This window comes from Helianthus annuus, chromosome 15 (genome assembly GCF_002127325.2).
Source record: "Helianthus annuus cultivar XRQ/B chromosome 15, HanXRQr2.0-SUNRISE, whole genome shotgun sequence".
NCBI lineage: Eukaryota > Viridiplantae > Streptophyta > Magnoliopsida > Asterales > Asteraceae > Helianthus > Helianthus annuus.
In genome coordinates this window covers 108,147,325-108,160,907 of record NC_035447.2, presented here as the reverse complement: position 1 = coordinate 108,160,907, position 13,583 = coordinate 108,147,325, and the positions used below count along the sequence as shown (strand labels likewise).

General features: G+C 38.4%; 1 protein-coding gene and 1 long non-coding RNA gene across 2 annotated transcripts; both read right to left on the bottom strand.

Annotated features, from left to right (window-relative positions):
* Positions 1-1,077: 1,077 nt before the first annotated feature.
* Positions 1,078-3,743, bottom strand: LOC110912152 (probable protein phosphatase 2C 75). The gene is made up of 4 exons (XM_022156823.2): positions 3,347-3,743; positions 2,212-2,556; positions 1,512-1,620; positions 1,078-1,427 (listed from the first exon to the last, which is right to left on the bottom strand). Exons 1-4 carry the CDS (start codon positions 3,662-3,664, stop codon positions 1,168-1,170), a joined length of 1,032 nt encoding a protein of 343 aa, XP_022012515.1. The 5' UTR covers positions 3,665-3,743; the 3' UTR covers positions 1,078-1,167.
* Positions 3,744-7,229: 3,486 nt separating this feature from the next.
* Positions 7,230-8,525, bottom strand: LOC110910023. The gene is made up of 3 exons (XR_002575771.2): positions 8,338-8,525; positions 8,116-8,194; positions 7,230-8,022 (listed from the first exon to the last, which is right to left on the bottom strand). It is a non-coding gene; the product is annotated as an uncharacterized LOC110910023 (long non-coding RNA).
* Positions 8,526-13,583: the final 5,058 nt, after the last annotated feature.

Genomic DNA, 13,583 nt, shown 5'->3' with positions numbered 1-13,583 from the left:
GACATAACGTGCATGATTTTGAAATGGTAAGGACAAAACTCGTCAAATTTAAAGGCAAAGGACACCACCTGCAATTTGGTACAAAGATAAAGGACAGAACTTGTAAGTACTCATATTAAAAATAACATATTGATATAATAAAATATTAAAAAGCTTTGTATAAAAAATTTTAGTTTGAAATTACTATTCATGGTACTTCGAAAACTATATATATAAAAATATTATAACTAGCGCCCACATTATAAGCCCAATTCCTTGAAACTTGTAAGCCTAAACAAAATACAAGTATATATATATATATTTTTTTTTTTTTGGCGGAAGGCCCTAAAAAATATGGCCTAAAGCCCTAGCTCGAGTTAGTTGGCACATGGCCAGCCCTGAACGTAATGTTCAAATGTCTTATATAATATCTTGCTAACTCTTTCATGATTTAAAGAACATGATTACTATTAGAATTTATCATGGTTTTAATGGAACCCAAATAATAATGAGAAACTTGAGGTTTAGGCGACCCATCCACCTACATATATGTGGATTTACTTGCATAACCCGTCGTTTCTAACCCAGATACTTCCTCTAATATTGCGACATATGACGCTGACTAGACGCCTACTTATCACCTTACCCACTCACGCCTCCTCTCACTTGAGCCTGTTATGGTTAACCTCCGCCCGCCCAAGCAACCACACCCCCTAAACACCCGCTCGCCCAGGCTACCACAGTCACCTGACCCCTCACGTGTAACGGCTCGCGGCACCCCGTTGCGGTGCTCCCGAGCCACCGGGCCGCCGACGTGGCTCACCCTGGCGCTAACGGATGGCTCACCCTGGCGCTAACGGGTGCCACAGCGCACAGTCTTAGTTAAACGGCTGTGTCGACACAGCCGAAACAACATTTGATCAGTTTATTAATTTTATCTGAAGTTAAATTAGGTGATTAATAGGGGTGTTTGCCAAATTGTCATTACACAGTTATAAATAAAGTAATTGATTTAAAAGTTTAATCAAATATCAAATCAAAATCAAAAAATAATATACAATAAAAACTTATTATATACAGCAATCCAAACACCCCTAATTAATGGTTTCATAATTTGATTTAATCAGTAAACCTAGTCTTACTTTAAAACAAACATACGAATACAAAATCAAATCTACCTTACTTAATTCACCCTCTCAAATCAACAACTATCACACTTATGTTATCAGTGCTCCTTCGTCCCATAGCAAGTCGCACTAGTAACGCTGCCGCAGTGTACGACGCTCCACCACCACGAACCACCATTTCAGCCACCTCGCAACCCAATTCGCTAGACAAAACGTCCCACAATCCATCACTAGCTAATATCAAGCTCACATCCTGCGCTTCCCGTTTCATGACCATGTACTCGGGTTCCGATATCACCAACGGTTTCAAAAACCGGTCCCCTATTTATTTATACACGATACAATAAATCAACAACGAAATCATGTCGTCTAAATCGATAAATGTACAATGGCATAGAAAATAACCTATAGCTCGAGTCATGGCTAGAACACCTTCAACTCGTGCTACATTTCCAGCGAACATAATCCGACCTCCGAGAGCTTCGATTCTTTTCCGTTCATCTTCCCGTTCAGGCTAAGAACATGTGCAAAAATCAGCGGCGGAATCATAACTTTTTAGTCTAGAATAACATAACTTGTCTTCTCTACTAATTAGAACCGGTGTCAAACACATATTTTTATGTAAAAATTCAACGGTGGTGATTGGGGCAGCGTAACAATAACTTTTTAGTTAGGGTCATTACAGGTTATATTCTCTACCGTTTATAACTAGCTACCCCACTCATATTTATTTTATTTTTTAAACAATTTTAAAAAAAAAAAAAAGTTTAATAAATTCTAGTGATTACGGGTATGCGGGCCCCTTTGACCCTACTTCGCGCTATAATGTGTCGATAGTAACAATATCTCAGTTGTGCTCAATGAAGACTATAGACCAAACACGATGCAACGTACTTGAACATGGATGATGAGTTGGGGGTCGTAAAAGGAGAGAGAGAGGGTAGAAAAATGGATGCATTTGTGGAGTGGGAATTGACTTTGTGAGTACTGACGTATTAAATGATCAAAGGGAAAGAGGAAAGAGAGTAAATAGTGAGTAATGTGACAACATATTTGCATAGATTTTAATCTTGCATTGGCAATAGTCTAAACCGACTTTTTTTACCTTTTGGTCAATGGAGAGTGGTACGGCGTTGCCATTTCGACACAGGATGGCACGTGAGTCACCGCAGTTTCCGACGATTATGTATTCCTGAGTCAACAACACCACCACTGCCGTCGATCCTACCAAAGACAATTGCGGGTGGTATTTACACACCTTATAGTTTTCAAGCCCGTCACATTGGCATAAGTTCAACGCCATCTCATCCATTCTCTCGAACGCCCGGTTAATCGTCGTCCTCCACGCCTCGTCTAATTCAGTGCTGTTGAGATTCACCGTCGTGGGTTTCACGCGCATCAACTCCTCTTCCATGATGATGTGCATGTTCTCCTTGCATAATGTAGACACCTGCGTAAGAAGATCCGAATTACTATTTTACCCTTTTGAAAATACAAAAGAATTTAAAAAATACAAAAGAATTTAAAATTTAACAAAAACTAATTAATATTTTACCCTTTCGAAAATACAAAAGAATTTAAAATTTAACAACAATGCCCTCATGCAACACTAAAGATTTTCGTGCTCGTTGAAGAATATAAAATTTGACACAAATGCCCTCGTTACCAGCGGCGGAACTTTAGGAAGGTTAGCTCATGCTACCTCTCAACCCGTTTTTGTAGTGTAAAAAAAACTACCCTAATTCCCAAAAAAATAAATTAAGATACCCTAAATTTTTAGACTACATCTGCCACTCTGGTTAACATCGGAACTGTCTAACATGAAATTATTAGTGTGTCCTTATGAAAACAAAGAAGAATATAAAATTTGACAAAATTGCCCTCGTTTGAAAAGACACGTGGCACACGGATGCCCTCCTTAACCGTCAACCACACGAAATTACTATTATATCCTTATGAAAATAAGGAAAAGAATTTTAAAATTTGACAAAAATACCTCATGGAACACTTCAAATTTTTCGGCTCGTTGAGACCATTTCCGTCTATTTCACATGTAAAAGGACACATGGCTTACCTCTGAAAAGACACGTGGCACACGATGCCTCTCTAAGGATTAACCACACGAAATTACTATTCTGTCCTTTCGAAAATACGGAAAAGAATTTTAAAATTTGACAAAAATACCCTCATGGAACAGACATTTTCGTCCATTTCACACGTAAAAATGACACGTGGCTTACCTGATGCCCACCGTGACCGTCAAACACTCCAAAGTAATGCACCGTCCGATAACCATTTATCTCCGGCCGACATAAATTCATCTTAACCGATATCTCATCCTCCATTTCTCTCGCCCTACCAACGACCGACATCGAACCGTAATCCGGTGTCACACCCTCAAAATTCTCATTCATCGTATCCGTAACCGATAACTTCATAACACCTTGGTGCTTCAATCTAGCAACTGTGGAAACCGAAGTCAGCCGCCTCCGCATCTCAATCCTACGACGACGACGCTCGCGACACGTAATCGGCGTGTCGAAGTCCTCGTACATCATGGGCAACCACAGGAGGTGTTGCTTAGAAACCTTAAAGAAACAGTCATATTTGTGATGGAATGAATATTTATTTTAGTTATTATTTAGGGAAGTGAATTACATGGTTTGGAGAATTTAAGGTGGCATATGAAAGCCGACTAAATGTTGTGATGTTGCCACGTGGATATTAGGTCAATAAACGACGATGGAGGCTGACACGTAACAGTTTAAAGTCTGTGTAATGGTCTTAGATTGTACATTTGTACCCTTGTGCGCCCATTGTAATTCTAGTTTTTTCTTAGGGAGTGAAGAGGGAAAATAATTTATGTTTTTGAGTTTCTTTCGAGTGAGGGATGCTCAGAATTTCGAATATTAGATTCAGATTCTAAAAAAATTCAACTTCATTCAAATTCGATTAATAAGGTTTGAATTCGAGTTAGTTCGTATTCGAGTCCAGTAATCAAATACGAATTTATGACTTTCGATTCGAAATTTGAATTCAGTTTATGTATAATTTTTTTAGTATATGGGTATATACATACAAACATATATATACGCACACATGTAACTTCTAAACTTGGCTAAAGTATAACTACATCCATAAGTGATAAGTGTATTATTCATAACGTTACCAAATCTACTGACAAATAGCTCATATTACTTATTTCTAATTTTTTACCTAACTTAAACCGCTACCACTAACCAATATATCTTCTAAGTTTTGGTGTTTTGACATGATGATAGTTATTTTATTTTGCAGATTATTATAGTTTATATTGAATATAATTAGTTTGTAGTAGTTTTAAAAAATGAAAGTAAAATAATTTATTGTTTAGACTAATTTGATTTAAATCGAATTTATTCGAATTCGAGTTTCAAATATAAACCAAATCAAATACGAATTCAGGTAAAAAAAAATATAAACTTGAAAAATTCAATTCGAATAATTTTCAAATTCGTTATTCGATTTGATGAGCGCGCTATTTCGAGTCAGGAAAGTGTTTTGAGTTTCAGATGACCATTGGTACTTGATTATATATAGAACTATATGTTATGATTAGTGTTATATTTGTTGAGATATGTTATTTATTAACTACGGTCCTCGGGTATATATAGTTGTTTATGATTTTGTTAATCCTACCTTAAATGATGACATGAAATATCATATACTCTAGTTGTTTATGATTTTAGGTTCTTCATCCTACCTTAAACGATGACATAAAATATCATATACTCGACTAAGGGGCTGTTAGTCAACTTCTGAATGGTTAAGTGCTAAACTAATAAAAGGTCTGAATCATTAAGTGTTGAATCAGTAAGAGGTCTGAACCATTAAAAGCTATTATAATGCTTAACCGTTCAGAGTCAAATGTCTAACCAATTCAGATTAGAGGTCTTAATCATTCAGACTAATGCTTAATCATTCAAAGGCAATTGTCTAAACCATTATCCTTATAGTGTTGGGTTCTATTTTTATTGATTTATTTCTTAATTCGAAAACACAAACAAATTAATTGGAAATCCTATGATAATTGTTTTTCAAGTAAAGTTAAAACATCCACGTTAATCATGGTTAACCAAATTCTACTTTTTAGTAGAGGGGGCAATCTTGACCTAAAGCCTTACAAGTGGGTCAATTTGGGTTGCTTTTAAAATTATATGGGTTGGTTTGGGTAAGATATTTTAACTAAATGGGTCACAATGGGTCACTTGAAATTCCATCTTTTTATTTTCGGGTCAAAACGGGTCGACAACATTAAAGAAATGGGTCAATGTGGGTTAGTGTCATAAAGAAATGGGGTAGGTTTCGGATCGGAATGGGTTTCGAGCCGGCACAAGTATCCGCACGAGACGGGTTACGGTACGAAACAAGTTTTGGATCGGAACGGGTTCAGTTCAAATTGAGTTTCGGGCCGAGACGGGTTTCGGCACGACGCAGGTTTTGGATCGGAACGGGGTGGTTCGGGTCGGGTTTCGGGCCGACACGGGTTTTTGCACGGGACGGGTTTCGGATCGCAACGGGTTTTGCGCCGACACGAGTTTCCGCACGAGACGAATTTGGGGTCGGGACGGGTTTCGTACAGTTTCGATGCGAACTGTTTCGACCCGTACCGTTTCGACCCGTACCGTTTCGACGCGAACCGTTTCGACGCGTACCGTTTCGACCAGTACCGTTTCGAACCGAACCGTTTCGACCAGTACCGTTTCGAACCGAACCGTTTCGACCCGTAGCGTTTCGACGCGAACCGTTTCGACGCGTACCGTTTCGACGCGTACCGTTTCGACGCGTACCGTTTCGACCCGAACCGTTTCGACCCGAACCGTTTCGACCCGAACCGTTTCGACGCGAACCGTTTCGACGCGAACCGTTTCGACGCGAACCGTTTCGACGCGAACCGTTTCGACGCGAACCGCTTCGACGCGAACCGTTTCGACGCGAACCGTTTCGACGCGAACCGTTTCGACGCGTACCGTTTCGACGCGAACCGTTTCGACGCGAACCGTTTCGACGCGAACCGTTTCGACGCGTACCTTTCGACACGAACCGTTTCGACCCGAATCGTTTCGACGCGAACCGTTTCGACCCGAACCGTTTCGACCCAAGCTTTAGTCCGTGCATTAAGAGCAACCGTTGTCGCCCTTTTTTTCCGGCCGCAGCAACCTCCGAATTCTATATATCCAAAATAAAATAGGTTGGTACGTCTGAAACAACAGTGTACAATATAATTGATATATGAAAATACACGGACCTCCCGCGATTGATCCAAATCAGATTGAATGGCTAACTAAAGGCTGGTAAATGCATCGCTGTTGGCATGGATATTAGCATCAACTGATAATGTATATGTGAATTAATGCAGATCATGTAGATCGATTGAACTTAAGGTATGTATCTTTGTTAATTAGATTTCTCTCTCTAGCTTTCTGTAATGGAGACAAAGAGGGCGACGGAGAGATCAAAGAACAATTAAGTTATAATATATATATATATATATATACGCGATCATACTAGCCGTACGATCTGGTGCGAATTCACTCTTGAACCGTTTCGACCCGTACTGTTTCGAACCGAACAAAATTGCCCCTTGATGTACAATCTCTTTAATAAAACATTTTTAACCAACCCGACCCGTTCCGACCCGAAACCCGTTCTGACCCGAACCCGTTCCGACCCGAAACCCGTTCTGACCCGAACCCGTTCCGACCCGAACCCGTTTTGACCCGAACCAAAACAACCCCTTTTTTAATTGACCCGTTTTAACCCGAACCCGTTTTGACCCGAACCCGTTTTGACCCATGACCCGACCCGACCCAACCCGACCCGTTTGCCAGGTCTACTTTTTAGCAATAAAATTTGCGAATAATTTTATAAATCTACTTTATATTCGAGTATCACTATAAATGTTTTGAATATATTCGAGTATCACCAAATTTTAAAAAGAATAAAGTATATGTGTGAAAAGTTTTATAACTATAAATGTTATAACATAAACTCTACAAAAATATTTAAAAGAGTAAATATCTTCATGAATTTTGTTTAATGAATATCACTTTCTTTGTCATTACATAGCGTTAGGTACCACGTATTTCCTATCGGAATGGAGAGCATGTTCCCCATTAATTTGCTCGTCACAATTTGGAAAGCATGGGCTCAAGATTATCCTTTCTGGTGATTTATAGAACCAAAACACCTACCCATACTTTCAAATTCTACATCATCTAAAAGCCATCAAAATATATACAAAAGTATTTACAATGAGGGTTGAAAACGACTAGAAAACAAATACTAGATGAGGGTTATGTATAGCACCCTTTAGTCCTTTCCAACTTATTCTAATTTCAAACTAAACTAAACCATAATTTTGAAATTCAACCATAAACACGTAACCGGTCGTCGAACGGTGAGTAGTAAAATCTTGAGCATAGTCAGTATCACAGTATTCAATCAACCAGACCTCTAACTACCTCTCTCTGAAACATTACTTGGTAACTAGGTGTTGTTTTTGTCAAAAAGAAGAATAAAAACAAAGATTTTATGTGATCAGCAAATTGGCAATCAACGCATCATTTCCCTTTAATTTAGAGGGGCAAATTTTTTGGTTTCTATTCCTTCACAATTGCCAGCCATTGATAGTTGTTTTCTATATTTAAAACATTGTAAAGTTGTATAAATAGTGGCTGTCCTCATTGTAATTCATTCATTCAAGTATTCAATCAAAAAAATCTCTCAATAAAAGTTAAGATGGTATCAGAACATGATTGCTCATCATATACCTCTTGATTTTTCTTCCGCCCCTTTCTCAAATTGATAACCCATCTGAGCTACCATGTCCGGAGACGGCAGCTCGGGTTCCGGTATATCATTACAACCCGCAAACCTGTTGAAGAACAACGTCAATCAACAGCCCCAAAATCCAAAACTATCTGATAAACTCCAAACCAACCTCAAACCCAACAATCAAAAAACACACCTGAAGTGTGACCACTGCGGTATGACCAAGCACACCAAAGATCAATGCTTTTGCCTTGTCGACTACCCCAACTGGTGGACTGATGGCCACAAGAAAAACATCAAAGGTGCTGGACAAAAAAAAAAGGCAAAATCTCTGCTGAGAAGTTAAGAGAATCACCATCTCATCCACCACACGGCATATTTAAGGGCTCATGTGACGGTGAGATCGTGAAAGATATACCTAATTTAGCATCTGACGACATTCGAATGCCTAATGAACTTGGCTGGTTTACGTCGGATCGAACTGTGAGCACCAAAGAAACCGTCGATGGCACTGATCGGAAAACTCCCACTGGATTCGGGGGAGTAGCAGCAACGGCGATGTGCAATGAAGAAGATGATGATGGCTCTTGTTTTATGAATGAAGGTACAGGGGATGAGAGACCCTATGTCTCGAAATCCCCATCTAATTTGTTCAATATTTCCAAAATAACCCCTAAAGATTCTAAAATATTAGAAACCACATCTTTTATTCAGTTCATAAAGGAAAGTTTCAAAAATTGCAAAAGGGAATCCATTAGTGGTGGTGTAGTTAGTATGACTCAAAATTACAATATGAGACAAGAATTGTCATGGATATTTTGTAACACCCCAAAAATATAAAACTTTATATTTTATTATAAAGTATTAATCAAACAAGAATCAACTAACTAAAAACCTATAACCCACCTACCTACAAGTCTTGAAATAACTCATAATAGGGTTAAAACACTTAAACTAGGGGTTAAATCAAAGTTGAGGGACCAAACTAGTCAAATCTGAAACTTAATTGCTGAATTAGTAAACAAACACACCAAACACACACTGGTGTGTGTGCTTGGATCGAACAGAAAGAAGGGCGACCAGGGGATTCCCTTCAAACCCTAGTTCTTCACAAAAAGCTCAAATTGGAAGCCTAAATCAAGTCTGAATCGAATTCTGGTTATATATTAATGATCACCTCGACAAAGGGATCATAAGGTATGCAAAATTGTGGTATTTTGATACATCTTGAAATCTAGGTTAAATGTGTAAAACGAAAATTTAACTTGATTAATTGATGCATGGATGAAATTAGGGGTAACATGATGTCTAGGGATAAAACCCTAGATAAATTCTTGTTAAAACTTAGTATGATAATTGTAGAGATTATAATCATCATTGTAGGTGATTATTGGGTTTGTAGAGACTAGATAAACACTAGGATTGTGATTACCATTCTAGTGAAAACTGAATTCATGTGTCAAATTCAGTATTGTTGATGTTGAAATTTAATGTAAAATGCCTAATTAAGATGAATGAGGTTAAAAATAACATGTCAAGAACCTAGTAATAATTATGTAAAAATCATTCCCGCTAGGTGTTTGTTAAAACGCCTAAGTGAGGAATAAAAAGTTAAAGATCGGACAAAAACGCAGATTTGAATATCATAATGAATTGTCCGTTGTTGGTTATAAAAGAGTTCTAAATTGATTTTGAATGGAACTCTTTAGGTAAAGAATCCGGATCGTCAAGTGGACAAGCCGGAGGTGATACACGCTTGAAGGGTGCGCTTTAAAGGTATGAAATTTACCGTTTCGTTACATTAAGTTATTTGTTAGTCTTATGTCGTCATTTTGAAACATGTAAACAAGATAGACCAATATGTCACGGATGTGACTAAGTGTCTTAAACAAGTAAAACGGGTCAAAACAAGTGACAAAGATGGAATTTGAAATGTCCTGAAAGGTGCTTAATTCAGCACCCAAACGGGTCAAAACAAGTCGTGTAGTAAATTTGAAGCTAGATACCATTACTTGATGTATGGTTATAAACAATGCGTAAGCCGTGTAGCGGACAAGCTAAACTAGTTGAGAAAGTTAACCCCTAATACATGAGTTAAAGTTCTAAATTTTAAGCATGTCAAGTAGTATAAAAAGGCAAGCTCGATATCTTGAAAACAAGCATGTGGATTATGGCGTAAGCAATCCCTTGAGAGGGAAGCGAATGTCATAGTTGGTAAAGATATAGACATGAGAAATTAGCCTTAGTTATGTGATAAACGTGTTCGAAATGAAATTAAGGTGACATAGGAGAGGAATCGACAAAACTGCAAAAACAAGAAAAGAGGTACAGCAGCTACCGTAAATTACGGTGGCTACCGTAATTTACGGAAGCGAGTAAAACATTACGGTGGGTTCCTACTGAGTTACGGCAGACCACAGCTACCCAGGGGCCACCGTAACTTACGGTGGCTACCGTAAGTTACGGTAGCGCCCAGTAACAAAAGCTGAAATTTTATATTTTCGGTTACTTGAATTTGTTTTTGAACATGGTTTCGATTATGTTAATATCCAAGGACTTTAATACTAACGTTTATCTAAAATTTCGGTTTCAAGGTAATACATGTATGGGGGATGATGATGATCAAGCAAAAGCAATCGAACCGAACACACCAATCAATGCTTCCGCACTTGATCTATTTTGTTTTATTACTATGTGAACACTTTTAGTTGTGTCATGAATGTTTGATTGTAGAATTTTAAGTTGAATATTAGGATCATATATGGTCTTGAAAACACAAAGTCTTTTGTAAACTCTAAATTTTTGTACTAAATGCAAGTTACTTATCATTAATCCTGTTAATTAAAGTTGGGTGTTACATATTTGATTGCGGAGCAACAGATACCATGACTTATGATTTATCAGATTTTGCCACATCAACTAAGCCGATGAAGTCATTTATACATACGGCAAATGGAGAGAAGATGGTTGTTAAAAATGGTGGAACTATTGAAATTTCACCCACACTTAAGCTTTCAAATTGTCTCTATGTACCCGCCTTATCACACAAACTCCTGTTAATAAGCCATGTAACAAAGGAGTTAAATTGTTCAGTTCTTATGCAACCTACTTTTTGTATCTTACAGGATATTAGGACGGGAGCGATCATTGGGCGTGGCACTGAGAGACAAGGGTTGTATTAAGTGGATGAGGTGACTCAAAATGGTGTTGTAATGCTTTCTCATGGAATGATAGAACGAGAAGCATGGCTATGGCATAGAAGACTGGGGCATCCATCTGCTGGGTATTTGCATATGCTATTTCCTAAGTTATTCCCTTCCAATTGTAAGTCACATTGTGAAACTTGTGTGTTAGCCAAAAGTCATCGCAAAACATTTAAACCTAATAATACAAGGGTTGACTCACCTTTTTCATTAATCCACTCAGATGTGTGGGGTCCTGCTCCAATTATTGGGGGTTAGAACTTTCGTTTTTTCGTTATATTCGTGGATGATTGTACACGAATGACCTGGGTGTATCCATTAAAAAATAAATCTGAATTTCTTGACAAATTTATCATTTTCTACACCATGGTCCAAACCCAATTTCATAAAAACATTCAGGTCTTTAGATCCGACAATGAAGGAGAATTTGTTAACTCCGAAATGAAATATTTTTTTCCAAAACAAAGGGATAATCCATCAAACCACCTGTCCCCATACTCCAGAACAAAATGGTGTCGCAGAACGGAAAAATCGTATCCTATTAGAAATAACTCGGGCTCTTCTAATAGAATCCCGAGTTCCAAAGTTTTTTTGGCCAGAAGCTCTCGTTACAGCTGCGTATCTCATTAACCGACTTCCCACTCACATTCTGAAATTAAAAACCCCATTGCAAGTCCTTACAGAATACACCAACCCTCCGTCCGTTCTTACTCTTGAACCACGAATTTTTGGGTGCACCGTTTTTGTTCACATACCAAAATCACACAGAACTAAACTTGATCCATGTGCTGAAAAATATGTCTTTGTTGGATATGGAATAACTCAAAAAGGATACCGTTGTTATAACCCAAAAACCCGTCACATGTTCACGACTATGAACTGCGATTTTCTTGAAACTGGGTACTATTATGCCTCCCAACACAGTAGTCAGGGGGAGAGGGAATGTCTTGACACACTGAGTTAGTTGAGATATGTTGCATATGGAGAAGGAGGGAGCTACAGTACCCTAGATGAGTCTCATCTCTCCACACAACCTAAAGACTCAAACATCAGTGTCACCCAAGCTGCTCCTGGCCTAATACCCGAGGTAAGTAATACTCATTCTTCTCCTATACCCAATCCCATTGAAACTAACACATCAGGGCAAGATGAGAATGTACAGGAACAAGAGATGTTTATCACTCAAGAAGATACTCCAGAGCATAATGAACTTGTGCAAGAACAAGAGGACTCTCCTACACAAGAAGAAACATCAGGAAGATATGTACTGCCACCAAGAGTAAATCGGGGAGTCCCACCGAAAAGATATTCCCCAGAAAAGGAGCCCAGAGGAAGTAGGTATCCAATGGCTAACATAGCCAAAGGAAACCTATCCGAGTAAGCTAAAGCCTTTGTTGCATCTATGTACTCTGATGAGATCCCTGCCAATACAGAACAAGCCTTAAAGTCAGAACCATGGAAGAAAGCAATGGATGAGGAAATGAAGGCCCTTACAAAAAATAACACATTGGAAAAACGTGTCTTGCCTCCCGGGAAGAAAGCTATCGGGTGTCGGTGGGTTTTTACAATTAAATACAAGCCAGATGGTACAATTGAAATATACAAAGCGAGGCTAATAGCAAAAGGCTATACACAAACATACGGGATTGATTACTCTTAAACCTTTTCCCCAGTTGCAAAAATGAATACGTTCAGAGTTCTTTGTTCTGTAGCTGCAAATAAAGGGTGGCCCCTGCACCAGTTTGATGTGAAGAATGCCTTCTTACATGGAGAATTAAAAGAAGAAGTCTATATGGAAGCTCCACATGGATTCACGGATGAATTTGGGGAAAGGGAAGTATGTCTTTTAAAAAAATCTCTCTATGGTCTGAAACAATCTCCCATAGCATGGTTTGGGAAATTCACTCTAGCCATGAAAAACTATGGGTTCACACAAAGTAATTCAAATCATACACTGTTTCTCAAAAGAAGAGGTAATCTTACAACCTACTTGATAATTTTTGTGGATGATATGATCATTACAGGGGATGACAAAGAAGAAATATCCAAACTAAAAAAGAACTTGTTCACAGAATTTGAGATGAAAGACCTAGGGAGACTCAAATATTTCCTTGGAATTGAAGTTTTGAGGTCGAAACATGGGATCTTTATGAACCAAAGGAAGTATGTTCTTGATCTGTTAGCAGAAACTGGCATGGTTGATTGTAAACCAGTAGACACTCCAATGATTGCAAACCAGAAGTTGTACATAGAGGAAAAAGCAGACCTAGCTGACAAAGGAAGATACCAACGAATCGTAGGGAAACTGATTTACTTATCACACACCCGACCTGATATAGCATATGCTGTGGGAGTAGTCAGTCAATTCATGCATCAACCCCAAAAGGATCACATGGAAGCAGTCTTAAGAATAATAAGGTATCTCAAGGGAACGGCAGGACATGGAGTCGTGTTCAAACCA

Coding starts and splice junctions, on each gene's coding strand:
- LOC110912152 (XM_022156823.2), bottom strand. CDS start 3,664: ATGATGTACGAGGACTTCGACACGCCGATTACGTGTCGCGAGCGTCGT. Junction 1,621..2,211: donor CACTCTCCATTGACCAAAAG/GTAAAAAAAGTC, acceptor ACATGTTCTTAG/CCTGAACGGGAAGATGAACG. Junction 1,428..1,511: donor AGCCATGACTCGAGCTATAG/GTTATTTTCTAT, acceptor ATAAATAAATAG/GGGACCGGTTTTTGAAACCG.